Here is a 27,658-nt window from a genome sequence, read left to right on the forward strand (position 1 = left end):
AGTAGACAGGCAGGCATGGTGCTGGAGCAGTGGCTGAGAGCTGACATCTGATCAAAAGTTGCAAGCAGAGAGAGAGGTGAGACTGAGCCTGATGTGGGCTTTTGAAACCTCAGAGCCCACCCCTAGTGACACACTTCCCTAGTGACACCCCTTCTTCAACAAAGTCACATGTCCTAGTTCTTCTCAAACAGTCCCCAACTGGGAACTACACATTCAAATATATGAGCCATTCTTGTTCAAACCACTACACTTGGTATCATGGTTCCTTTTTTTATTTTTTATTTTTATTTTTAATTCACAAATGGGGCCACAGTTTAAGAGTCCAGGAAATTTTACTTGCTATTGAATCAGTCCATCAAACTTTTCTGGTGTCTGTCAGATAAGAGTTGGTCTATCAATCATTCCTCTTCTTGATTTTTATGGCAAAAACATCAGAGCAGAAGACTGGCTGCCTTTAACATATATGCCCAAGTTAAAGAAACCTAAGATTTAATTTAATTTTTAATTTCAAGTCCCCACTGTCAGGCCCAAGACAGAGAATGGTGTTGGTGTCTTTGAAGTTCCTTCTTTTTCCGCAAGCTCCTCTATATGATATAAGTAACCCCTGGGATAATGGTGGCTCTCTAGTTCTTTGTCATGACTTTGCCATGTGACATATGTATGGACTGCTACTCATTATGGTAGGCATTGATAGATGGTCCTAGCAGTGTGCTCATGTGTAGTGCTCCTTGGGCAGCACACCCCTGAGCATGCCTGTCCTTTATAGTAGTAGATGTTGACAGATGGTGTTAGCTAGTGTGTTTCATAAGGGTGTTTTTGTTCATACATAAAGTACTTTAAATGGATTTACCTGACTATTACATATCTATGTGTCCCCTATTCCCTAATGGTGTCATTTTAAAAAAGCTAATCATACAATATAATGGATTTCATTAAAACATTTTACACATGCATGTACTTTGCTTGTGTTCCTGCCATTAATTATCCTTTCTTCTGCCTTGCTCACTTGCCACTTGTTCCTTTCCTGAAACCTAAGTAGTCTTTTCTAGTTCTCTCTCCTTCTCCTTCCTTCTCTCTTTCCCTCTCCCCCTCTTCCTCCCCCCTCATGTATACACACATACACGAACACATACACTCAGACCATATTCTGCATATAAGAGAAACATAATAATCATCCAAATCTAGTTTATTTCACTTAACATGATGCACTTCAGTTCCATCCATTTTCCTGTAGATGGCAGAATTTCATCTTTTATAGCTGAATAAAACTTGATTATCTACATTCACCACATATACCACATTTTCTTTCTTTCTCTCATTTTTTTTTTTTATTTTTCAAGACAGGGTTTCTTTCTGTAGCTTTGCAGACCAGGCTGGCTTTGAACTCACAGAGATCCACCTGCCTCTGCCTTCTGAGTGCTGGGATTAAAGGCATGTGCCACCACTGCCTAGCTACCACATTTTCTTTATCCATTCATTTGTTAATGGATTTGGCTGTTGTGCATAGCCTTGCATAACCATACTTAATTCTCTCCAGCTAAATACCCAGAAATGGTGTAGGAAGATCATATGGCAGTTCTGTTTTGGGTGTGTTAAGGACTCGCTATACTGATTTCCTAGGGGCTGCACCTGTTTACATTCCCCCAGCTGTGGGGTAAGGTGTCTCCTTCCCACTAGTGTTAGTTATTGTTTGAAGGATGGCCTCTCGTTTTGGAGTGAGATAGGCTTTCAATGAAGTTTGGATTTGTTATTTCCCTTATAGCTAAGGCTGCTGAAAACTTGTTAATGTATTAATTGACTCTATGTATTTCCCTTTTAGAGACTTGTGTGGTCAGTTCATTTGCCTGTCTATTGATGGGATGAGGTTTCGGTGTTCAGCTTTTTGTGGTTTTGGTAGATTCTAGATATCAACCGCCTGTCAGATGACAAATTGCTCCCTCCATTCTGCATGCCGTCTCTGCACTCTTGTCTCATACAATCTCATCTGTCAGTTCTTGCTGGAGTTTCCCAGACCACTGAAGTCCTATTCCTATCTTTTCCTCTCAGCTTCAAAGTTTGAGGTCTTATTAAAGTCCGTCATCTGTTTTGAATTGATTTTTGAGAGATAGAATCTAAGTCATTTTCCTCTAGTGGTTTAGAAAAGGCTGTGTTTCCTTCAGTGTATGCTTTGGCACCTATGGAAAGTCAGGTGTAGCTGTGAGCTTGTTTCTGTGTCTTGGGTTCCATTCCCTTGGTCTGGGTGTCTGCTGTTGTTTCTTACTGTGTTTCTGTAGTGTATTTTGGCTCAGGTATTGTGATGGCTCCATCATTGTTCCTTTGCTTCTGGCTTGTCCTTCTACATGTGCATTTCTGAAACGTTTCCTATGTGGAGAGCCAGTTGTGGCCCTGGCTACCAGCAACCACCTGTTTGCTGTCTGTCAGGATTTCCAATGTGCTGGGACTCCTTCACCTGGCCTTGGCTCCCTTGGTTGTCTGTCTTCTTTGTTCTGACTTGCCCTTGATTATTGCTGCCTTGAGTCTTGAGGGCTAGGTCCAGGCCACCTACGCCTGGTTCTGTTCCTTGATTGTGTCTACCTTTCCTTGTGTGTTAAGGTCAGCTGGCTAGGCGTTGTAGACTTTCACAACTTGAGTTGCATCTGTTGATTAGTTTGGAGGGAACTAGTATTTTTTTATGTGTGTGTGTGTTTACTTAGTCTTTGCCTTTATTTTTAAAAGATTAATTTTTATTTTATATATATGCATATTTACCTACACCACGTACATGCAGAAGCCTGATGAGGCTGGAAGAGGATGGCAGATCTCTTGGACCTAGAATTATCTACAATTGTCAGCTACCATGTGGGTCCTCTGGAAGAGCAGCAAGTACTCTTACCCACTGAGCTATCTCTCTAGCTCCCCTTGTCTTTATATTTAAAAAAAGTTTCTTACACTTTTCTTATTTTTTATTTACTTATTCATTTGATGTATAAATGTGTTTTGCATGCATCTGTGTCTGTGCACCATGTGTATGCCTGTGTTCATAGAGGCCAGACGATGGTGTGAGATCATCTTGGCTCTGGAGTTTCAGATGACTGTGAGTTGCCAGGTCCTCTGAGAGCAGCTGCTGCTCTCCTTACTGGAATCATTTCTTCAGCCTCACTGCTCTTTAACTTGAGAGTTGTACCTTGACAGCCTGTGAAATGTGCTCAGACACAGTCTTACAGTATCTTTTAAAAATTCAATTTCATTGTCTTACTGTTTTACTGTCAATATATAGAGTGTTAATACTAGGGTTAATGCCATTGCCAATGTAGAAAGTGCTAGGGACACAGTGCAGTTGGAATCTTGATTCACAGTGTGTCCCTCATGCGACAATATGGTTGTCTTTTTGAGACACACTTCAGGCTTGTTATAGGCTTTTACTTTTTAAAGATTTATTTATATTTTGTTTATGTGTGTGTCTGTGTGAATTGATGCCATGTGTGTTCAGGTGCCCATGGAGGTCAGAAGAGGACATCAGACTCCTTGGAATTGGAGTTAGAGGCTTTTGTGACGTGCCTGACATGGGTGCTGGAAACCGAACTTGGTCCTCTGCAGGAGTAACAGCTCCTGTAGTCCCGAGCTGGCTCTCCAGACCATCAGTGTATTCTCCACCTCTGTTTAGTTTCATTCAGCAGGTGTTAGGACTGGCTTTTCTCCGTAGTATTCTGTGCTGTTGGAGTTTAAAGTATGAGAGCCCCACAGGTCTTCCTGGCATGGGCTGTTCCCCTCTCAGAGAGACTTTGGTGGTAGTGTGTGCTGTGGTGGCAGGATTTATTTTTTTAATTTATTTTATTTTAATTAATTAATTTTTACATTTCTGACACCAGGTTTGATATGGAATCTTGAGCAAAGTGACATTTTTTTGTTGGGCCTCATGAGTCCTGAGCATGAGGCCCAGTGTAACTTCCTAAGCCTAACTTGAGTTTGGTGAGGCCTAGTATAACTTCTTGAGCCTAGCTCGAGTTTGGAGACCTGTCTCTGGCTACTCAACCTAGTCCTGCCTCTGCCCAGCCACTGCTAATGTGGCAGAATATCATTGGCCTTAAGGTTCTGCCTCGGTCCATCCCAGACTTCTACACCCCCATCAAAACCCTATATAAGTCCCTGCTTGATACCATTAACTGAGATCCTGCTATGACAGACTCCTGACTCAGTGGGTTGTGTTTCTCTCTGGTGGCCAAATGGGGGAGGGCGGCTGCTGGGCCGGCCGTTCAACACTTACCATCCTGCTCATCCCCAGGGAAAGGTCTGGCCTGTCCGGCTTTGCCCCTGCTCTTTCTGCCAGAGAACCCAGCAACATTTCACGGACCCTCTGTTTCCCTTTTAGTGTGCAGAACATCTTGGTTCCCTCATGTGTGTTGAGTGGCTACGTTTGGTTCTGCATAGGAAGCATATGGTGGATGTTTGATAAGACGTATCAAGTAAGGACAGGTGTGCTCAGACTCTCTGTGTGTGCACGCGCGCGCCTATACGTGAACATGTGTATTTGAATGTGTTTGTATACATGTGTATGCATGCATGCATGCTCACCCATGTAGTTTGTATTGAGGCAAGGGGTTGCTGTTTGCATATCTTTCTCTGTTGCTTCTTCACTGTATGTTTTGAGACAGAGCTTCACTGAATCTGGAGCCTATGCTAGGGGTCTATCCATCTCTCTCCCTCTCCCCTCCCAGTGCTGAAGTTCTACTCATGCTCCTCATAGCTCAACTTCTTTTATGTGGGTGCTGGAATTCTTAACTCAGGGCCCCATGCCTACATAGCAGGAACTTAACCTACTGAGCCATATCCCCAGCTTGGCCACTTGATTTCTTCAGACATGGGGTAACGTGTGATAGTGAGCATTTCATTATTAAGTTTAAGAAAAGAGCCTTTAGGAAGAGTTCAGAGTTTGTGCTACTTTTGATGCAGTCCTCTTCTAGCAGACATGGTCATCAAGAATGGTGAACAGACTCTAAGAACTAATAATGTCTTTGAGTGTCCATGGTCAAGGCCTCTCAGACCAGTATATTTATAGTAGGCACATCCATGGAGCAAGGGTCTCTCTTTGTTATGCCCTTTGGTGAATCATGCTTCTCCACATCTCCAGCATGAGTTAATGTCCTGTGCCTCATATGACTTACTTGTATATGCTCTTTGCTGACCCTGCCTCCACTGACATTCCTGTTAGTATGAGCACATTGCTTCTACCCTTCTGTTCAAATTGCTCAAAAATCCAAGTTTTTTTTTTTTCATGAAGTTGTGTGCTCTATGAAGAATGACCCCACTCCCCAGAACACTTTCAGATGATATGGCAAAAGATTTTCAGGAATTGTTAAGTGACTGTGGAATCAGGACTGGTTTTTCCGCTCCAGCCACCGCCCATTGACTGGAAGTGAGCTTTAGCTTCTTCTCTAGCTGCCTGTTTCTGTTCTGTTCCGTGTGGTTCTGAGTAAGCTAGGTCTTTGAGATCATCGAGACAGGTCTGGTAGCATCAGACTTGGACAGCTGAGCTGACTGAGAGCTTGCCTTTGCTCATAAGAAACTGGAATATTTCTGGATTTTTCTGAGGAGTGCAGCCTGCTCTTTCAGGTACAAGACTGGCGAGGTGTGCTAGGTCACTAGTAGCCGGCAGAGGCCTCATTTGAGTCCCTCAGGGGCACTGTTGGCTGTCTGTAGAGGAACTGGAGGGTACTGGCCTTCCAATTGCAAGTTGGGCTCATCTGTCCTCAACACACACTCTGTGCTCTTAGTGCCTGTGTTCCCCCAGGAGGGTGCTGCACCTTACTCTTGGGTGGTCCTGATAGACCTTGAGTCCCTCTGACAGAGGCTGGTGCTTAGAGCCTAAGTCTTAGAGCCCAGGCCAACTCAGGTCTTTATCCCTGACCTTCTCAGGCCTTTCATGATGTGTGGAGGTCAGGGCACAGCATGTGTCCTGTTGCCTCTGTGGGTGTGAACAGATGGAACTCTCCTTCTGGTTGGCTGTGGCAGTCCCCTGTGCACTGAGGACCTGTACTGTGATTTGTTAGTGTGGATTTGTGTGTGCATGTGTCCCAGGTCAGCATTGACTTTCTTTCCTTGGTTGCCTTCATTTTTATATTTTCGGTCCAGTGTGTCTCACTAACCTTGATGCTCTTAGATTTGGCGAGGCAGGCTGGACAGTGAGCTCCAGAGATTTGCCACCTGTCTCTGCCTCTAAGATTGGGATTATAGCCAGCTCTGACTTTTCATATGTATTCTTGGAATCCTACCTGAGGTCCTTATGCTACAGGGTAGCACTTTGTGCCTGTGCTGTCTTCCCAGCCTCTGAGCTTGTTTTTACTTTATTTTAGTTGTGTAGTGGCGCTAGTGATTGTATGCAGGACCCTCACCCATGCTAGGCAAGTGCTTGGTTAGCGAGCTGTGCCCCAGCCTCTGAACTTGTTTAAATATTCATTTCTCTCTAGGAAACTGTTGACTGATGGAAAATGTATATGAATCTATATGCATGAGTGTGTCACTCATTCAGCAAATATTGAGCTGGCGCCTGCTGTGCTACAGGTGGTGCTTGCATGTTATTTACTTGAGCAGCGGGTGATGGTGTACTGGTGTGGGAGTGGGGCTGGCTTTCAAGGCTCATTTTGCACTGGTAAGCTCCATGTCTTGGGATCAGAGGCTGTGCTTGTGTGGGCTCTAGGCCTCTCCTCTGTAAGTCATGGGTTGATGTGTTTTGGGGCTCTAGACTACCAAGCCCAGTCATACATAGGGGTACAGGTGATGTAGGAAGGTCCTGATGTCCCAGAGTGTGCTGGCTCTTCAAGATTTGGTGTGCTTAGAGGGTCAGTGAGCATTCTTTCACTGCTGTTACTTTACCGCTTGCCTGTTTGAGGTCTGGGCAGAGAAGTAAGACCTGGCCTTGGCTGGCTTTGGAGCCCAGTACTAAGCAGGAGCCACCAGTGAATGACAGTGGAAGGATGGGAGACCAGAGAGGCAAAAAGTAGGATGTGACTGGCTCTTCCATAGAAAAGGTGGGCAGGGAGCAGACAGTGCAGAAAGGAATGCTTGGACTGGTCTCAAATACCAGCAATTAGTTTATCTAGAAGCAAGGAGAAGCCCTTAGGGCTGTGGGGACTGAGATGGTAACCTCCTGGGTTCTCAGGACGCTACAGAATGTGGATGCTGGCTAGAAGAGGCTTTTGGTTTGGGGAGAGCAGGCACTATGCTTATGGATCAACAGTAGGTCTTTAAGCCTTGGCGGGGATGTACATACATATGTGTGGGTGGCCTGGGTGGTGTGATTCTGGTGTACCTTGATAAGATTAATCTTAAGAGTGAAGATGGAGGAGAGTGAGTGGGTTGAAAGATGACATCGAAGATGTCGAAGGTGAGTGTCCTGAGGAAGAAGGAAGCCAGGGTAATTATTACATTTGTGGCTCAGGAAGCTGGGTGCCTAAATGTGTCTTCTTGGATGGAGATAACTTTCTAGGAAATTAAGAAATCTATTTACCTTGTGGAGACGTGGATACATGTACATGCGCATGAGAAATGGATACATGCATGTATGCTACATCCCTCCTTCCCTCTCTTCCTTCTACCTCCTCCCACTTCCCACTTACCTGCCCACCCATCTATCTCTAAGAAAAGAGCCATTGTTTACCAAGCCCTGCTCTGTTCTACATCCCTGTGGTCTGCTGGTCTCCAGGGAGCAGAGAACCTAGTGCTAATGGTGGGGAAGGACTGAACTCCGGGATTGGTAAAGTACTATGGTGCTGTGAACCAATAAAAGTTAAGATCATTGGACTTTTGCAAAGAAACTGGAATTGATATCTGTCTATGTTTTGTGCCTTAGTATTGGAGACAGTGAGAAATATTGATGGCATATATTTTAAGTAAATTTTTACTATGTTCATTTCTTGCTTTACTGCCAATTCCATTTTCTTTCAGATTTTCGAAAGGATCTTGTTTATATGGGCTATCCGACACCCTGCCAGTGGATACGTTCAGGGGATAAACGACCTGGTCACTCCGTTCTTCGTGGTCTTCATTTGCGAGTACATAGGTAGGCGCACACCACAACACTGTGCCTCCTGGATGCCCAGTGTGAGCTTCAGTGGATCTGCCCTGTTCTCTGCACAGTTATATCAGTGCTGAAAATGCCTCTCAGCATCACAATACTAATGAGTGATAGTTGTGCTAGTCAGGGCTCTGTGGAAGGACAGATCTTATAGATTCAATCAGTCTGTCTGTCTGTCATCCATCCATGATTTATTAGAATTGTTTTTAGGTTGTGGTCTAACTAGTCCCAAAATGGCTCTCTACCAGTGGAAGGCCCAAGAATCCAGTAGTTTTTTAGTCCCTAAGGCTGATGTCTCAACTGGTCTTCAGTATGTGGTGGAATCCTGAAGTAGGCCAGTGAAGGAATGTACTTGCTAGAAAGAATTAGAGCAAGCAGGCAAAGAGCAAAAGCTTCCTTCTTCCATGTCCTTTATATAGGCTGCCAGCAGAAGGAGTAGCCCAGACAGCCTGTAAGTTTTAGTTAATTCCAGATGTAGTCAAGTTGACAACCAAGAATAGCCATTACAATCATAGAGAGGGACAGTCTTATCCTTGAGGCCAGCTTTAAAGAAACACTTTGAAATCCACACTCAGCCACTGCAGATATGCTCACAACTGACAATACCCCATCAAAAATACTAAAGTGGAGAAATGAGTCTATTTGGGTTTTCCTAGTGGCCCTCAGCTCACTGACTTTCAGGGCTTCATTTCAATGGGTAAGGCTAATGTGATAAGAGTATTTAGTGATTTGTGTCTAAGCTGTGAGCCAGGCATGCTTTTGTTGACTTTTCAGAATTTTCTAATTCTGACATCAGTAGCATTGCTTTATGAGAAGAATTACATGAAAATTGTTAACTGTGTGACGGGTAGACTGTACCATTACTCTGAGTCCTGTATCTTTGAAAAAAAATTAGAGCTTGCTTTGTATGTGTGTGTAGGTAGGTTGGGTGGCAGGTAGGGAGGTAGGTAGATACATGCCCCAGCATGCCTGTGGAGGCCAGAGGGCAATTTGTGGAAGTCTTTTCTCTCCTTCCCCCATGTGGGTATTGGGGACTGGACCCAGGTTTTTAGGCTTGGCAGCAAGCCTCTTTGTCCACTGAGGCCTCTTGCCTGCTCATGCGTCCTTTTCTTTCATTTGCATTAGAGTAGCAAACTGTAAAATGATATTACTTGCTCTGAGCACTTCTAAGTTTATAAAAAGGCTGATTAGTGATGTGTACACTTTCTGATTCATTTGTGAAAACAAATTGAGTACAAAGGTGAGGCCATTCTTCAGCTTGAGCATTGCATTTAAAATTGACACTGTTTGTTCCCCGAGCCCACTCCTCATCTGGCGCTGACTTGTTTTTATGTAGCTATGGACTGGAGCATTTCAGCTCTCATTCTGCTTTAGATCCTTCCTTTTGTGGCCATCTGGAGAGATGGGATCACTCAAGGACAGGTCACCCCGGGGATGAAAATACATCCAGTGAGCTGACTGTATCATAGGTCATTGCTAAGCAACGAGGGAGAGCCACTGCTTACTCCCTAGCATCTCTGTCCTCCCCTGCCACATCTGAGAGATAACAAGGGTACTCCTGATGGCCCTTAGAGCAGTAGGGCCTCTGTCTATGGCCCTCAGTTAATGGAGAAGTTCAATCACAATGCTTAGAGGACTGATGGTCCAGGTTAAATGGAGCATTTGATTAATGTGGTAAATATGTTTGCTTAACTGCTTTACTACTGACTTATGTAAGACCCAAGCATTTCTTAATGCATTTCCTGATTATTAGCAGACAGGGTGAATGGTGAAGACCATGGTGTTAATTGTCCAGGAGAAACAATGATTGGAAGAGGTAGGGACTATGCTCTGAGTCAGTTCTGAACTGGGTGCAAACACATCCCTACTTGAACACACACACACACACACACACACACACACACACACACGCATGTATGTATGCACTTGGACATACATATGTACAGATACAAATGAACATACACACATATGAACTTATGTATACACACTAAATAAATAAGTTAAAGCTATTTTTTTTAAACCAGACAGTGGAGGTGCATTCCTTTAATCCCAGTATTTGGGAGGCAGAGACAGGCAGATCTCTAAGTTCAAGGCCAGTGTAGTTTACAGAGTGAGTTTCAGGATAGCCAGGATTACAGAGAAAAAAATATTTTAATTTACAGGATGTAGAGAAATAGCCCAGTGTGGAGAAGAAACTGGGCCCGAGAAAGATGAATTGGTGACCATAGCAGGAGCATAGTTGGAGAGCTTTAGAGAGATGGACTGGTCTCACAGAGAATGTTCTGAACTGTTGTTGGCCGGAGATTGAGGATGACCCAGATTTGCAGACCTGGGTAGGCACTCCTGCAGGCTCCGAGAAAAGGAATGTGCATGGGCTGTGTCAGAAGTTTTGAGAACAGGAAATCACTGCTCTGGACCAGCCCTGAGAAGAGCAGGTCTTAGGGGCAAGGACGGGGGAGGCTCTACATCACCTTCAAGGAAAGAGGATAGGGGTCATAGAGAATGGGCCCAGGTGGGAGACAGGCAAGCAGGTGAACCCTTTGGCTACTATGACTCAGTTTATATGAGCCCTCCTGGGTGTCTGCATTTTCCTTGAACTTAGGACTGTCTCGTGGCTGTGTCATGTTGCAGAGTAGGAGTTTGGCAAATTCATCTGGATTGTATCCCTATGATGTTTCTCTGTTGTGCAGTTAAGAGCCAGACTGTTAAATCCATGTAAGAGAGTGTTGCCACTTTTGGGAAGTACAGATAATGGGGAAAGGAGAGGTGGGAACCCTCGACCTCCCCTTGTTGGTTTACTCTTCTGGGATTCCATCCTCTAGTTGCTGAGGGGTCACTTGGGTTCCTGGGACACAGTAAAGGTTAGCAGATGGGAGGAGGGCAGTTATGAAGCCTGTGGTCACTTGTGGGTGACAGCGATTTTGGTGCTCCCTCTGAGTCCTCTTCTGCACACCTGTATTTGTGCAGTTGGCAGCACACTGTGTTCTTACTGCTTTTCTTGCATGACTGTAACATATGCTTCCTCTATTGTATTGAGACATCTTTCTGAGCCTCATCCCTGCCTCCTGCATGTGGTTGTCAGCGAGATAACGTCATGTAATTCATGAGCTCATCCTGCTGGGATTGGATTTTTTAAAGCTCCCCCCCAATATAATTTTTAAGTAAATCCTGTACTTTTCAAACAGCCACTATCATATTCTGTCCAAGAATGTTAAATTTGGCTTAAAATTAAGAAACATTATTCCATCATCTAGAATCACACATTTTCAGCAGAGTATGTATTTTAGTTTAAATAAATATTTTGAGCATAGGGAAAAAAACAACAAAGATGCATTCCCCCCACGCATCTCCGCTATTTCAATTTAGAAACAATTTTGACCAGGCACTTTGGGCTGATACCTCAGGGTAATTGAATGTTCGTTGGCTGCACAGGAAGAATGACGATGGCTGTTCTTCTCGATGAAGACTATCTCACAGTGGATTCTTGCTCAGGAGGTTTAATCTCAGGTTGATTTGATTCTGTATGTCATCTTCCCATAAATTACTCTGAAAGCAAACATGGCAGGGGACTGGAACAAACAATGCATTTTCCTATGAGCATTAAGAATGTTTATTTCTGTGTTTCCTGTGTAAGTCAGAACTTCAGAAGTACAGCTTGCTCTTAACATTGCTTTCTGGAGAGGATGTTCCTGACCATGGTTGACGTAGGTGGAGCTGCTGGGCTGTACCCAGTTTGCTGGCACAGGAAGCACATTTTACTGGACAGCTGGACACTAGCTGGTTGCCCTCCAGTTTGTGTTACCACAGAAGTCAGGCTCTGAGGAACCGTGAGAGGATGAAGTGCTGTTCGAATCTCATTCAGAGTCAGATTTAGCAGTGTGCTATGTGTGGGCCTCACTCTTACCTCACTGTGCGTGTGGGGTGGAGCCTGGACGGCAGCTACATTCATCTGCCCGGCTTCCTGCAGTGGGGAAACGCTGCTGCCATCCACAGGTTGTTTCCAAGCCTGCAGATGCAAAATCCAGAGTGCTGTGTACAGTGCAGTTCCTATGGCAGCTGTCATCCAGGAGGAAGTGGAGACGGTGTGAGTGGCCTAGAGTGACTGACACAGCTGTCCTGGCTTGCAGAGTCCCAGTGCCTATAAATTTACAAGCATTTTCAAAATGCCAGAGCAGGGCACTTCTGCTGACACATTGGAAAACAAATCCGGTCACAGTGTGGCCACATGGGCCGGGAGATGTCACTGGGAGGTGCGGAGTTTTCTTAGGTCTTGTCAGGGCACTGTTGTACATGGTAGCCATGTTGTTGTGTGTGCATATTCCAGGATTGTTTTCTTTTTACTATTCTAGTATTTGCAAAGCCATCCAACATTTGAAAAGAAATGTTTAAAAATTGGTTATGTAATTAATAGTTATACTAATGGGTAGAGAAACTCAGCGGAAGACCAGTGAAGGTTTGGAAGATGGAGAACCAGTGAGGATCATCCACTTCTCAGCCGTCTGCTGGTCACTGTGCCCGGCAGCACAAAGGACATGCTCATTTCCAGGGCACAGGGCGCTTGCTCCATGCTAGACAGGTGCTAACACTGAGAGGAACCTCGTGAATCAGGCATGCTGTGTTCTAGACTGTAGCATCAGAATGGAAATCAGTGACCATCTGAAAAAACTGGAAATTTTAGAACTCAAAACGGGCATGAGGAGCCCCTGTGAGACGAAGAAGGTAAACATGAAGCACAGAACCTGCAGGTGCAGGCGGGTTAGAGCCAGTGGAGACCCCTAGTAACTGACTGCACTAAGAAGTGCTCTCAAGCTGTTGAAGTTGATTGCTGACACTGGAATAACAAACAGAAGACGGGGAGGGGTGTGCCAGAATAGAAGAGAAATAAATGAAATGTAGAGCAGAAGAGAGGAAGTCTGCATTGAGCGGGTTGGAGGAAGGGAGGAAGGGAAAGAGGGAGACACTCAAGCATTTGACACCGATAATTTCAGAAATGCAGAGCACCAAGGGATTTCATGAGTAACCCACTAAATAAGTACAGAACGGAGGGATTTCACAGAAGGCACTGGTTTCCAGGCTGTGCTAACTGATTCTGTATATCCAGGCAGGCTGATGGTCAGACACCAGTGTGGTTGCTGCAGATGTGAAATTGTGAGTGACATTTAAATGAGTTGCCTTTGAGTTGAGCAGACAACCCCCAATGTATAAGTGCGCCTCCTCCTAGTCACTTGAAGGCAGTGACCAGAAAGCGTGGCACCCGGAGGAAGCAGGGATTCCTTACATGTGTAGCCTGTGGTTGAGTTGCTAGATTTTGGTCTGCCCTACTTACCTGCAGATTTCAGATTTGCTGTTCTCCACAGTCCTGTGGGCCAGTTCCTGGAAATTAGTTTCTTCCCCTCCCTCCACGTGTTTATAGGTATAATATAGATCTATATCTTATGCATGTATGAGATTGGATTAGTAATATCTAAAACAGCTCCATAATGCCCAGGCCACATGTGTGAAAAGAGTTAATGTGACTGCACCCTGAAGTTTTTCCAACGGAAGAGGGAGGAACATTTTTATACTCATCATGCAGGGTCATTGTTGCCCCAGGAGCAGAACCAGATGGGAGACCCTGCAGGAAGAAAACTACACGCTGAGATTCCTTAACAAATGCTAGCAAGCCAGGTGTAGCAAAGTGGATAAAGGGATTCTGTATTGTGAGAAGTAGAATTTACTCCATGACTTCAAGAATGCTTTAGTGTATGAAAATCAATATAATATCCTTTATCTACAGATTAAAGACTAAAACCAAGTGATTATGCCATTTAATATAGAAAAAAATATTGACAAAACCCAATGTTGCCTAACCCTTTTGAGATAAAAACATTTACAAATGAGTGCTAAAAGGAATTGCCATATTAGGACAGCTAGATAGCATCATGGAAAGGAGTAAAGCGTTGCCTGGCTCTCACGTGACATTAAGTGAACCACAGACCCATGTCTAAGAGTTCTCGAGAAGCCAGGCATGGTGGTGCACATCTTTAATGCCAGAACTCAGGGGTTCAAGGCCAGCCTCAGCTACATAGTGATATCCTGGTTCAAAAATTTAAAAAGAAAAAGGGTTTATGAGATGATGGAGAAGAGAAACCAGGTATCATGACCTGGGTTAGACCATCTTTTCTCAGATACCATGCCAGAAGCAAAAGAGACAAAAGCAAAACCCAGGCTTCCTCAAATGAAAACGTTTGTATTGTAAATGGCTCCCTTAAGTGTAAGACCACAAACCTAAGAATGGGGAAGTGTATGCAAATTATAAGTATGCTGAAATATCTGGTGTGTACAGAGACCCTTATAACTCGGTAAGATGATGTGCTTCAAAGAGGGCAAAGGTTTTTAGTGGACATTTCTCCAGAGACGATACGCGAACGGCCAATAAAAACGCATGGAAATATTCACTATCGTTAGTCACCAGGGAAGACAATGTGAGCCAGTTCTTCCTACCCCCATAGACAGGATGGCAGTAACAAGTGCTGTGGTCTGAATGTGTACTGCCCCCCGCCCCCCAGCTCACGTGCTTGGGCACTTGCTCCCAGCTGCTGGTACTGTTATGGACCCCTTATGATGTGGAGTACGTCTAAAGGAAGTGGTCACCCATGTCAGGCTTTGAAATTTTGTGTCTCCACCCCTCCCCACCCTCATCTGATGTCTGCTTTCTGACCGGTACAATGTGACCAGCAAGCTCGCCCTCCTGCCACAATGTCTCCCATGCCATACTGCTCTGCACTTAGACTTAGCCAGGACAAACCCCTTTGTTTCTTCTTGCCAGGCACTGGGTCCCAGCAACAGAAATGTGGGTGTGGGGATTGCCTGGGAATGAGTACAGGGTTTTTTTCTGGAGGTGTAACATGTTACATTAGATGGTGATTGCGATTGTTTAATTTAGTATGTATAGTAAGGATACCTTTAAACGGCTGAATTGTGTGGTATTTGGATTGTATCTCAAGAATAAGATGGAGCACCTCATTTGCGAGGAGACAGTGTGGTGTTGCAGTTTCGTGCTGACTGACACATGCATAGCCTTTCCCTTTTCCTGTTGCTGATAATTCATGCATCGTTTGAGTAAGCGTATTCTCGGTTGCAGTTCTACTATTTTTCATTATAGCATCAGAGGCACCAAGAATGACTGACTCATTCTTGGAAGAGGTGCCACTGAATCAACGTCTGCTGCCAGTTTTTACATCTTGACAGCATTTACTGGGCAGTAAGTACACTGTAAAGATGATGGAATACATATTTTCATCAGTTCTGTGAGGGGCTTCCATTTCCCCTTGTCTTTGCTGTGATCTAACATGATTGGCTGGAGAGAGCTCATCTCTCTCTCTCTCTCTCTCTCTCTCTCTCTCTCTCTCTCTCTCTCTCTCTCTCTCTCTCTCTCTCTCTCTGTGTGTGTGTGTGTGTGTGTGTGTGTGCACATGCATAGCAAAACAGTAGGGGGTTTGGAACCTCGTGGCTGCAGTCGCTTGTGTGGCAAGCGAGCATCTCACTGACAGTCTTTTGGGTGTGGCACATGAGTACTGTGCTCACGGAAGGCAGAAGAAGGGTGGCCAGTGTGGGCAGCTTTGTAGTGATGTGGCCTCAGTCTCAGTTGCATTGTGTATCTCTGATGGATGTCTCTGGAAAGGAAGCTAGGGTGGTCCTTCTTAGGAAGATGTCTGTCCTCAGGCTTGATCTTGACCTGTACTTGCAGAGGTTTCATGGCCTGTCTCCTGGACCTGACTTGGAGCCTATAGTGACTACCCAGGAGCTGCTAACAGCTTCACCTGAGGTGTGGCCTTGCTTGCTGCTTCCCCATGTGCTGTGTGTTGTTTGTGTTGGGTCATAGACATTCCACTGAGTTATGAGGGCCTTTTGCTGTGTTCACTTTATGTTTTAACTGACAACCTGAGAAGACATATGTCTGCCAGCATACTGATAAATTATTATGGAATTCTTACTCTGGTGTTATAAGGCTTCGTTTCTGGCTTATGTACGCAGCCATTTGTGAGATTATTGAAGGTGTAAGTGCTCTGCTAGTTGGATGGAGCCTTAACTGCCGTTATTAATGAGCTCACTTTGTCAGATGCTGTGCTAAGTGCTTAATTACTCTGTAGCCTGGATCCGTGAAAGCCTGGGCCATGCACCCCCTTCCTAGTTGAACACGTGGGGCACCATGAGCTCTTGCAACTTCCCGAGGCTGCTGAGATACATTGAGCCCTGGTGTGGCCTGAGGGTGGGGGAACTCAAGCTTCAGTTACCTCAGTGGGACACAGGACGGGAAGCACATCGAACGGGACCGACATTTCTGGCGTGACTTTTTATTTTATAGCACTCCTAGGCTGGAATCACAACTGTCTGTGGGGTTTGTGCAGTACTCCTTGCTACACCAGAAGTGTCTTCTTCACGCTCAGTTCAGAGGGAGCCCTTCCTTCCTCCTCTCCAAGGCAGCATTCTCTGTGAAGGCTTGAAGTGGCTGAACCTGGGAGGGCATCTGAGAGAGGAGCTGCCTGCTGGACTTTGTATGGGTACCAGCAATTCTTTCCAGGCCTGACGTCTTCCTTTTCCAGGAGGTACTGAGCACATGGTTTGAAGCTTGCTTTGTGTCTTCCCTCTTGTTCTCGTATTTGGGAGCAATGTTGGTAAGCAGTGCTTGGTGGCAGCCCTTGTCTTTTGCTACCTGTGTTTCTTTCCTACAAACATGTGTTTTCTGTTTCAACAAAGTGGAAGTAAAGTTCCTAACAAAAAAGCAAACTAGCAAAATCTTACGTGAACTCCCGACTCTGGCCATTTTTGAAGTCTATCAAAGTGGGGTCATTTTCTTTTAAAAATTCATTTTTTTCACAACTTTATACACACATAAAATGTTCTTTGATCCAAGTTCCCCCACTTATCTTCTTCATTTCCTTCCACCACCAAATTCCTTCTTCCTATTTCCTGATTTTCTGTGTGCACGTGTATGTATGTGTATGTGTGTGTGTATGTGGGTGTTTGTGTATATATGCATACTATTGCATTTAGTTAGGGTTACCTGCATGAGCATGGATTGGGGTTTTTCTACTTGAGCAAGGGCAGTGTAGCAGTAGGTGTACCCCTGAGAGATATGACTTCTCCTTCTCAGCAACCATCAGTTACCCATAGTTCTTTAGGGAGGCTTAGGTCTTATAAGACTCTGTTTCATACAGCAGGGAAGGTGGGTGAGCCTCGTGAAATTCTTCTTCCATCCGTGGCATAAAACTGCAAGTTCTGTGGAGGCCGGTGCTGCTGCTGTGAATTCCTGGGCACAATCCCTCCGTGTCCAGAAGGCAGCACCTCACAGTTCCTCTCTGATCCTCCCAGTCTTTTATTCTTTTTGTTCCCTTTCTCATGTTCCCTGAGACTTGGAAGAGGTGATACTGGTGTCTCGTTTAGAACTATGAACTCAAGCATCCCCTGTTCTTAGCACACTGATACTTATAGTTCTCTGATTTGCTCTGTTCAAAGTTAGTGTAAAGCAAATCTATGGATATAAACATAACTATTTAAAAGGCAGCTTGACAACACATTTAGCAACACAATAATAGCAGAGCCCATGGCCTCCTAGCTATGGGTTTCTGATCTGGATTACAGTACCAGGAATGGACCCTTCCTTTGTAGTGGGCCTCAGGTCTAGTCAGAAGGCAGTTGTTCCCTTGTAGCTGTCTTACCACTACTGCACAAGTGGACACATCTGGCTACATTTCTCTGTGCCTTGAACTAAAGTATGTGGTGCTTTTCAGCAATAGGGTCTTCTCATTTATTTCTGGTGAGCAACCAAGAACAATGACAATTGCTTTTATTGTTCTAGGGGCTTCTGGGGTCTTTCTTATTAACAGCTATTAAGGAGATGCCCCACAAAGTACTAGGAATTTTGTTTTTGACATCTCCCATGAGTGCTGTCTAGAGCCCTAGAATGCTCTTCATGGAAAAGTGTAGGGACATATTCTCTGGCCAAGGTAGGTTCAGTGTTTCCTCTTCTTTAGAGGGTAAAAGAAGAGCAGCAAATTCCTGGAAGTGGTATTTATGATGGCCTTTTAACTTTTAAAGAGAGGGAGGGAGGGATGAAAGGAGGGAGGGAGGGAGGGAGAGAGAGAGAGAGAGAGAGAGAGAGAGAGAGAGAGAGAGAGAGAGAGAGAGAGAGAATATGAATGTGTGTGTGTGTGTGTGTGTGTGTGTGTGTGTGTATGCACAAGGCCAGAAGTAGGCATTGGGTGTTGAGAGACCTTTCACTGAACATAGAGCCCACTGGTTTGGCTTGACTGGTCATCCAGAAAGCCCCTCGAATCCTCTGTCTGTGTTGTCTGAGCACTGAGATTACAGGAATAATCTGTCATGCCAGCTTTATTTTTATTTTTTTTATTTTTTATTTTTTGTTTTTTCGAGACAGGGTTTCCCTGTAGTTTCTAGAGCCTGTCCTGGAACTAGCTCTTGTAGACCAGGCTGGCTTCGAACTCAGAGATCCGCCTGCCTCTGCCTCCCGAATGCTTGGATTAAAGGCGTGCACCACCACCGCCCAGCTCATGCCCAACTTTTTACATGGGTGCAAGAAATTAAACTAAGTACTTTATTGACTGAACCATTTTTTTAAATCTCCGTCCCCCCTACTTTATTTTTTCCCAATGTTGTCTGTCTCCATAGGTAGTCTGTTTTCATTACTAATCATATATTCCCAAATATAGTTTAAAGGAATTAAAATAGTAGAGGATTACCAAGTAAAAGTTGCACTAGGGTCCTGTATGTGAACGGAGCCTTCTCCTGTGAGCCTGAGTTCTTGTTTTGTCGCCCTGTGATTGCATCATCTTCCAGGAGGGTGTAAAGGAAATCTGGAGACAACATTTGAAGTTTGCCTCCCCAGGTTCCAGCGAAAGAATTATTTTTTGAGCCACAATGGCAGAGATACAAGTTGGCAGAGGATGGGGCTTTGCCATTATGAAGCAAATCAGATGCGGCAGCAGACTGCCAGCAGCTCTCCTGACATGGTGTTGGCACGCTGATTGTGGGGGCAGATTCTGACTGCAGCCTCAGGTAATGGTGTCTTTAGCAAGTGGACAGACTCTCAAGGGTATGTAGGGAGGACATCTTTTCACCCTGTTACTCACTGGAAGGACTCTGTGCTTCTCAGCTTTTCTTCACTGTTGCCAAATACCTGGATCATAACTTGCAGTAAGAAAGGTCTATGTAGGTTTATTGTTTTGCAGGCCCAAGGTCAAGGTTACCAGGCTGTGTTGCTGTGTGCTTGTGGTGGGGCAGCACACGATTGTGGCATGTGCATGTGTGGTGACACAGACCCATCACTCTGTATGATGGGCTGGGTTCCCTGACTCCATCGGAAGCACTCCCCCAATGACCTAGGGACCTCCCATGGTGCCTTGCCTCTGAAAGGATCTACTACTTACTAGTGACTTCTCCCTTACACATGGATGGTTGGGGGACAGTCACTATGCAATGTCCAGCAGGTGGTAGTTAGAGCAAGACTGCAGATGCTCTTCTTTTTTGGAAGACACAACATTCTTTCCTTTTTAAATGGTGTTTTCAGATCAAACAGATCATCTACCATTTATAGATGATTAACTGCTAAAAGGAGGGGGGATGCAGAGATGAAAATGCCCACTGCTCACATCTGTTCATAAATCTAAAGGTGAAAATCTTGTGCATTATAGAGAAAAGAAGATGGGCATTGTCTGCAAATTCATAAGCCATCAAAAATATTTAAAAAGTATTACGCTGAGACAATGGAAATATAAAAAACAAAGCCCTATCTCCACCAAAGACACATTTGCCATTTTGGAGTTATGATTCCATCTCAGCAGTTGAGTGAATGAGGAACCCTATGTAAGTAGGGTGTGTCCACACTGAATTTGGAATATCCCATCAGGATTTGCAATTCTGAAATGGTCCAGGTTTAGTCAGGATGGTTGCTGAGCAATTTCAGTCCCTGTGCATCCATGGAGATTGGCTCCTGGACCCCTGTGGACAGTGCAATCTGCAGATGCTCGCATCTGTATATGTATGCATAGTATTTGCATGCAGCCTTCACCTCCTTCCATAGACTTTAAACAGTCTCTAGATGACTCATCATACCCTGCATGTTAATGTATGTAAACAGTTGTTTTCCTGCATTGATCAGGGACTAATGACATGAAAATGGCTGTGCCTGTTCTGTACAGACACAGATTTTGAGCTGAGATTTTAAGAATCCTTAAATGTGGGTCTCATGAATATGGAGGGCCATGGTTCTTGTTCTCTAGGACAGTGAGTGGCAGAGGGCTTGGTTCATTTTCCCGAATTCCCGGGAGATGTCTCTCAGGTAGTCTTACAGCCCAGAGTGCTTGGTCCTGTCGATGGGGCAGATGCAGGCTTTCCCAATGGGCTTGTAACATTTAAGTGTGGAGCAGGTATTGGCTGTGCCGATTGCCAGTTGATTTTCAAATTTGAAAATAGGTGCTGTGGTAAATGAGTGCCCTGGTTAGTTTTTGTCAACTTGACATAAGCCTAGACATACCTGGGAAGAGGGAACATCAAGATTGGTCTGTGGGGCATTTTCTTGATTATGATTGATGTGGGAAAGAGCCCAGTCCACTGTGGATGTACTGTCCCTGGGCAGGTGGTCCTACACCTTGTAAGAAAGGCAGCTGAGCCAAGCCAGGGGTACAAACCAATAAGCAGTATTCTTCCATGGTCTTTGCTTCAGTTCCTGCCTCCAGGTTCCTGCCTTGGTTTCCATCAATGATGGACTGTAACCTTTAAGCTGGATTAAAGTCTTTCCTCTCAAGTTGCTTTTGGTCAGTGTTTTATCATAGCATTGAAAGCAAACTGGGCCAATGAGTGTACAAATCCTGGATGCAAACCCCTGTGCTGCTCACTGTAGGAAGAAAAAGAAGGTCTTACACTTACCATGCACCACAGACACACCTTCCTGTTGTGACAGGTGCTGTGCCTCACATTTTACATATATTCTTTTTAATCTTAAAAGCCAATCCTGTATCACATCAGGGAAATTGATGCCTGTGAAGTTCAGGGACATGGTTGGGGTGTATTGCACCCTTTTTTCCAGTTGAGGCCACAAGGATGTCATAGATCTTTCCTTCTCTTCTTGGGCTTAGGGAGTCTGACAGGACCTAGCAGGGACCTGCCTGCTGCTCACCTTCAGGCACCAGTAATGGAGCCGTCTTGTTTTCTGTCTTATTTTTGTTTTGTGTAGTTTCTCATTCTGAATGATGGATGAGGAAGGCATGTCTGTCTGCGAGTGAAGAGCTTTGCTTTATGTGGGCCTCTTCCTCACTCCCAAAGGCCCAACCTTAGCCATGGCCATCTGTTTCTCCAGGGAAGGCTCAGTGAGTCTCTTGTGGGTAATTAGAAGTGGCTACTTTAGACACACTTTCATAGCTGCTTAGCTATGCCAGTGTTGTCAGATGTTTGAGGTTTTGCTTCAGTAATAAGAATTGAACAGTATTCAAGAAGGATTCAAACTGCATTAATATTTAAGAGTCTTTCTAGATCCAGAAAGTGCCTGTGAACCCCTCCTGAATGTAATGTATACAGCACATGTCAATTAGGAAGAGAGACGATGTGCGCTTGGCTCCCTGTCTGCTGAGGCTCCCTCCGCTGCATCCCAGGATGCGCCTCTTGCTGGAACATGCAGATTGCCAGCCTCCCAAAGGGATTCTCATGGAAAAACAGGCTTTCCATTACTTTGCTGTTCCTAGTAGATCTGTGTCCCAAATAGGAAGGAAAATCAATTTAATTACTTATGAAACTTTTCCTTCAGGGTGAATGAATTATGGGGAAAAAATGAAGTGTCTGTCTATCATCAGTAACTTTATTTCAGGCCGAGGATGAGAGATATTAATTTGCTCTGAAGACTAGGTGTGGGGCCGCTAGTGAAAATAGAGAAAGCGTGCCAAGGTGTGCGCGTACTTATGGCTGCAAAGCAGAAAAGCTTCCCTGCTGAGACGTCCTGGAAATGAGCTTGAGGACCCCTGGCAGCTAAGATGGCGCTGAACAGAAGCCACAGGCCTGTGCAGGTGTCAGAGTGGGAGAATCGTGAAGGAGGAGAGAGCTAATTGCAATTAATGTAATTAGGAGGGGAGAGATGTTTTCTAGGGGGAACCGCATGCTTCACTTCTGGCGGCTGCTCCCAGCCTTCCTGTGGTATCCATCTCCCAGTAATTAATGACCCCATCTCCCATTGGAAGCCACGAGGTGCTGGGCTGGGCTGGAGTGTGTTGGCACTCCTTAGCTGGGTCAGGAGACAGCTCTGAGTTTCCTTCCTACGTGGCGTGGCTTTGTAGTGTGGTCATCTCTGTAGGAGCAGAATTTAGAAACCGAGGCAGGGAGAGAGGTGGTTTTTAGCTGGTGCTTTAAATGTCCAGCTGTGAAGGCCAACGTGTTGCTAGATGTCCAGGGTGGAGCACCAGGGATGCTGACTGAAGAGATGAGCCACCTTCCTTCAGGGACACAGTCCCATCCTCCTGCCATCGTCACAGTCTTACTTTACCTCCCCAAAGGCCATCTTGCCCCTTCTGGGCCCCCTTCCCAGCTCCTGGCAACCACTCATCTTTTGTCACTTCTCTGTGACGTTTGTCTTTCATTGTGTGACCTTGTCTGATTGGCTGCTTTCATGCATGTATGTTTCTGGACCCATTCCTCAGTGGGCAGGTACTGGGCTATTTTCAGCTTTGGCAACTGGGAGCATCATACCATTTTTGCACAGATGCAATTTCAATTCTTGGAGTGGAATAACTGGTCACATGGGAGTTCTGTTTTTAACTAAACCCTTGTGCCATTTTACAGTCCTTTTGGTAACATTATTTTCTTGTCAGCTTTTGTTATATTTTTCATTTTAGCTATTCTAGTAGATACAAAGTGCTATTTAGTTGTAGTTTTAATTTGTATTTAATTTGTTGACCAATAATATTGAGTATGTTTTATGTGTTTATTATTTTTACATGTCAGTTATGTTTGATAATTTTATAATTCATTTAGAAACTTTTAATTTTAAATGCACATTTTTTTTAAGAGAGGGTCTCATATGGTAGCTTGGACTGCCCTGGGACTTGCTACTTAGTTCAAGCTGGCCTTGAATTCTTGGTAGTTCTCCCATTTTGGCTTTCCCAAGGCAAAGCCACCAGCACTGGTAACATACTGTTATTTTAATAAACTTTTCACTTTTATACTTAGGCTTTTCCATCTGTTATAACTGATTTTGAATTGTCATAGAATTTTCTGCAGTGAAGAAATTTGGAATCCTGCAGATAGGACCGAGAGGTGCAGTCCCACAGAAGCACTGTGGGGCATGGCTGTCCTCACTGTTGTGATTTAAGTTGCAGCGCTTTTGGCTTGTGCAAGCTATTGCCTGCCCTTCACCATCTCCTGTCCACCTGTCTATCCGTCTGTCTGTCTGTTGCACATCCTGGTTTTCTGTGAGTGCTAGCTCTGGCCCTGGCTGGTGTGATTTTTCCTTCCTTGGCAGGGTTGTGTTCTAGAGATGGGAGAGTCTCCTGCCCCCGCTGTGCTTATCTGCTTGGCAGTTGGCAGTCCTTTTGGGAGAACCTGCTGTCCCTATGCTTTGTGTTGCTCACTTGGGGGACCTGTTTGTTGAGTTCTTTCTTCTCCAGAGAGATGCAGAAAAATTGCCAGGGCTTTTAGAATCCTGCTCGCACCTGATAAACGTGTCTTTTAATGCCAGCTGTGAATGAGAGAAGGATGCTCTTTGTACACTTGCATAAATGAGGTGTTCTGAGCTGTGCTGTGTTGTCTAGGAAACATGCCTTTGGAGGTCCACAAGGACAGAGGGTTGCAGCATTAGAGATGAACAAGAGAGATTGACAGAACAAACTGAGTACAAAACAGCCTGCATGCCATCAAATGAGACAGTTTAGGCGAACAAGAAACAAGCACTCATTTCTGCTCAACCAGTCCAAGTTTTCACTTTAGCTGTTAAAGTGACAAGATGTGACCCTCTCTCTTTCTCCCTTTGCTAGTTCTGCCCCAGAGCAGGGCTTTGCTAGCAGACACTGGCTGTTGCTTCATGAACTCCCAGGTGCTCAACAGTAAAGACTCATGTTAGCATGTGATTGAAGCTCTGAGTATGAGACCTAATCCCTTTGGTTTCCCATGGGTCTGGCCTGCATAGGACAGGACTCCCTCGTCAGCAGAGAATGGTGCCTGCTAGGATTTCTGCATCTTGTTGCCAACAGCCCACTGTCTTCCTGTTCTTCTTCCTTGGTGTCCTGTGCTCTGCAGTGGTAGTTTCAACTTTCCTTAGCTTGGGACACTTTGTGCAGGCACAATAGTCTTTGACCCAGGAGAAGGAAGTTGCAACTTCTTAAGAAAAAAGGAATGACATAGTTCAGAGCCTGAGGCTGTGCGCTTTTCTATTGTGTGTGTCACTTTACTCTTGTGGCTCTGCTATACTGATACTTGCAGTTATGTGTTAGCACACTAAGAAACCTGAAAGGTATGCCACATGCTCTGTGCAAATCCAGCCATCTGTGCTGGGGCAGCAGAATAAGCAGAGGGCAGACTGCAGCAGGAAGGAGGCGTTCCTGCCTCTTAGATACCCGTAAGATGTGTGGCTTCTCTGATGACTTTCGAGCACTGTCTTTGGAACTGACCCTCAGGCAGCTGTAGCTTCAAGGGACATTCAGATAGTGGCATAGCCATGAGGAGCATGACAGGATACACTCATCACTCTGGAGGCAGGGGTTGTGATTGACAGAGGAGGCTTGTGAGTCATCCTCTCATTTCCAGAAAAGGAAACTTACCCCGGGAGGGCTGGTTTTCTAGATCATCCAGAATGGAGGTGACAGCTGAAGGAGGGAGTCAAGCTACTCTTGACTTTGGGCCACCCAGAGAGGAGGTAAGGAGGCAGAGGAAGCACACTTGCCTTCTTGTGCTGTGCTTGCTGTGGTGTGGATGTGGGTTGGGCGAGTAGGTTGTTTCCCATGTTTCAAGTGGCCTGGGGAGTTCCTGACAGGTGTTACTTATTTTGTGATAGAACATAGAATTATTTCTTGGAGGTATCTGATTTTTTTGTGCCACATCTCTCTTGTGCCATACATACTTACTGCATCCCTCTGCACTCAAGAAACTTTTATTCTTCTGGTGGTATTAAATATATATTTTAAAATATATCATGTTAGAATGTCTTATAAGAGAGTGAATGAGGAAGAAGAAGGGGTTAGTGAGGTGAAGAAGGTGATGATGTGTGGTCGGGTTGATCTGGAGCTAGTCTGTGGTTCACTGCAGGTGGGCTCTGGGTGTGTGAGCAAGCCCTTCACCATAGATGATGTGGGATTGCCCTCTGTATGCTGTGAATATGATTGGTTAATGTATAAAAAAAACTGGCTTGCCCTGATAGGGTAGAGTAGAGCTAGGCAGGGAAAACTAAACTGGATTCTGGGAGAAAGAAGGCGGAGTCAAGGAGAAGCCATGTAGCCCCACTGGAGACAGATGCTGGAACTTTACCTGGTAAGTGACAGCCTGGTGGTGATACACAGATTAATGGAGATGGGTTAATTTATGAGGTGGCCAGAAATATGCTTAAGCTATTGGCCAAAAAGTATTGCAAATAATACGGTTTCTGTGTGATTATTTTGGGGCCGAGTAGCTGGGAACAAACAAGCGGCCTACTACAACACATAGAGAAGTCTGTACAGAGCAGGGGGAGACCAGGCCTCACAATAATGAGGAGGGGCAGAGGCCTCTGTGGCTGGAGCAAGTCCGGCAGGGGAGGCTTTGCTCTGTACTTGGGCAAGACGCTTCCCCCCATTCACAGGCAGAGAAAGCAGTAGCAGGACCCTGGTCAGTGTAACCTCATTTATGAAGGGTCATCTTGGGAATGCTCTGAGACTAGAGTAGAGGAGAAGCTTGCCAGACTTGGAGAGATGGGTTAGGCCACTGTGCTAATCTAGGTGGGAAGCCAGTGATGGTGGCCAGGAGGAAGGGATCCACGAGGAAGGTGGTGACGTGTGCTTAGGTTGAGCTGGAGCCAAAAGATTCAGTGATGGGTGGAAGAGTAGGAGGGAGGGATGGGGACCACAAGAAAGAGGGTAGGAAGGAGAAGGAGGCTGAGGAGGTGATTTCACAGATACGCCTCACTCACAGGAAGAGAGGATTGGCCTTTCTGAGAGAGCTGTGGGTTTTGGAAGACTTAGATGCGCTGTGTCCTGACCCTGTAGTGTTGCTTTTCTATTGAATGACACATGAGGGCTGTTGATCCGGTCACCCTTCTTCCTGGTGTTTGTATCCGCTGTGATGTGTAGGCCTGTCTTCCAGGCAACCAACTGGAGGCTTGAGGCTTCCCAACTCTTTTCCTGCCCAAGGTCAGAGCTAATTAGTTGCCTATGTCCAGGCTGGCTGGTCATCATTTCTAGTTTGGACATAATGATGTTAGGGAGTTCTGAGGACCCACAGAGAAGGGTGATGGTGGCATGTGGATTGCAAACCTTTCCGAGAAGAGATGAATGATAAGTGGGGGTCATACTCCTGAAGGAGAGAAAAGGAAGAAGGGTGGGCCTTTCCTTGTGCCTTCTATGTGCTCATGTGCGTAAACCAGAGAACCAGAACAACAGAAGCGGTGGGGTTCACCCAGGCTGCAAAGAGACGTCATTGGTCTTCATTAGAGAACACATGTTTTTGTACTCCCTGTAAGATACAGGCATGGCATTGTAGAGACATGGGGCAAGTCTGCATCTGTATCCATGTGTGCATGGATGCACCTGTGTGTATTTGTGGGGAAAAGCCACCCACAGTTTCCCAGCCTTTATCTGTCTGCCTGCCTTTGTGTCTCCTGTGGACTCAACCTCTGCCGAACACAGACAGTGCCAGCAGCTTCTCTGCTCAGGGAAGTTAATGACTGAGAGTGTGAGTGCTGGGAAGTCTTTGAAATAAAGTTATGTCCATTGTGATTACAGCTCTGATGGTATTTATATTTAAATCATTATTGCAGCAATAATGTACCAGTTTGCCCATAAAATATAGAACCACTTTGGAAGAAAAGTCTCTGTACCAGTGCATTTCTGAGGCTGAGCTACATGGTCTAACTTTGGGCCTTTGCAATTGGTTGCATGATTCATGTATTATGTATTTCCAAAGAGTAATGAAGGCTGTGCAGTTTTGCCTAGGGCACTGAGTATTGAAAATATACAGCCAGTCCAGTGGTGCTGAAGGGCAGATTGGAAGTCTACATTGACAAGGCTGTCTTTCATTCCAGGTGGGGTGCCACCGCCTTCCATGCCTTGGAGTTTGATTTGGTGATAATGCATCATTAGAGACAAGTCCTCGTGCCAGCCATCCAGCTACAGTGAGGCAGGAAGTGGACAAGTATCTCAGCAGTGACGGATGGCTTTTTTTCCTTCAGATCCATACAAAATTCATAAACATGATTTATAACCAATGAAGTTTAAGCTGCTTGAAGCAGAAGGTTCAAATGCACAGCTCTATGGTGCAGGCAATGTCTGTCTTTTGATTTTGTCCCCAGTCATGATTGTCTGGTGAAAGCACACTCTGCCACAGGCACAGGACAGACAGTTCTACTCACTGCTGTTGCCTCCCTGGAGTTACGTTTTGGAG

General features: G+C 45.2%; 1 protein-coding gene across 1 annotated transcript in view; it reads left to right on the plus strand.

Annotated features, from left to right (window-relative positions):
- Tbc1d22a (TBC1 domain family member 22A) overlaps positions 1-27,658 on the plus strand; it is a 292,925-nt gene that overhangs the window by 109,614 nt on the left and 155,653 nt on the right. The window contains exon 8 of the mRNA XM_038342834.2: positions 7,921-8,035. Within this exon, the coding sequence (XP_038198762.1) occupies positions 7,921-8,035 (115 nt within the window). The remainder of the gene's footprint in view (positions 1-7,920; positions 8,036-27,658) is intronic.

The sequence above is a fragment of the Arvicola amphibius genome, chromosome 9, assembly GCF_903992535.2.
Source record: "Arvicola amphibius chromosome 9, mArvAmp1.2, whole genome shotgun sequence".
Lineage (NCBI taxonomy): Eukaryota > Metazoa > Chordata > Mammalia > Rodentia > Cricetidae > Arvicola > Arvicola amphibius.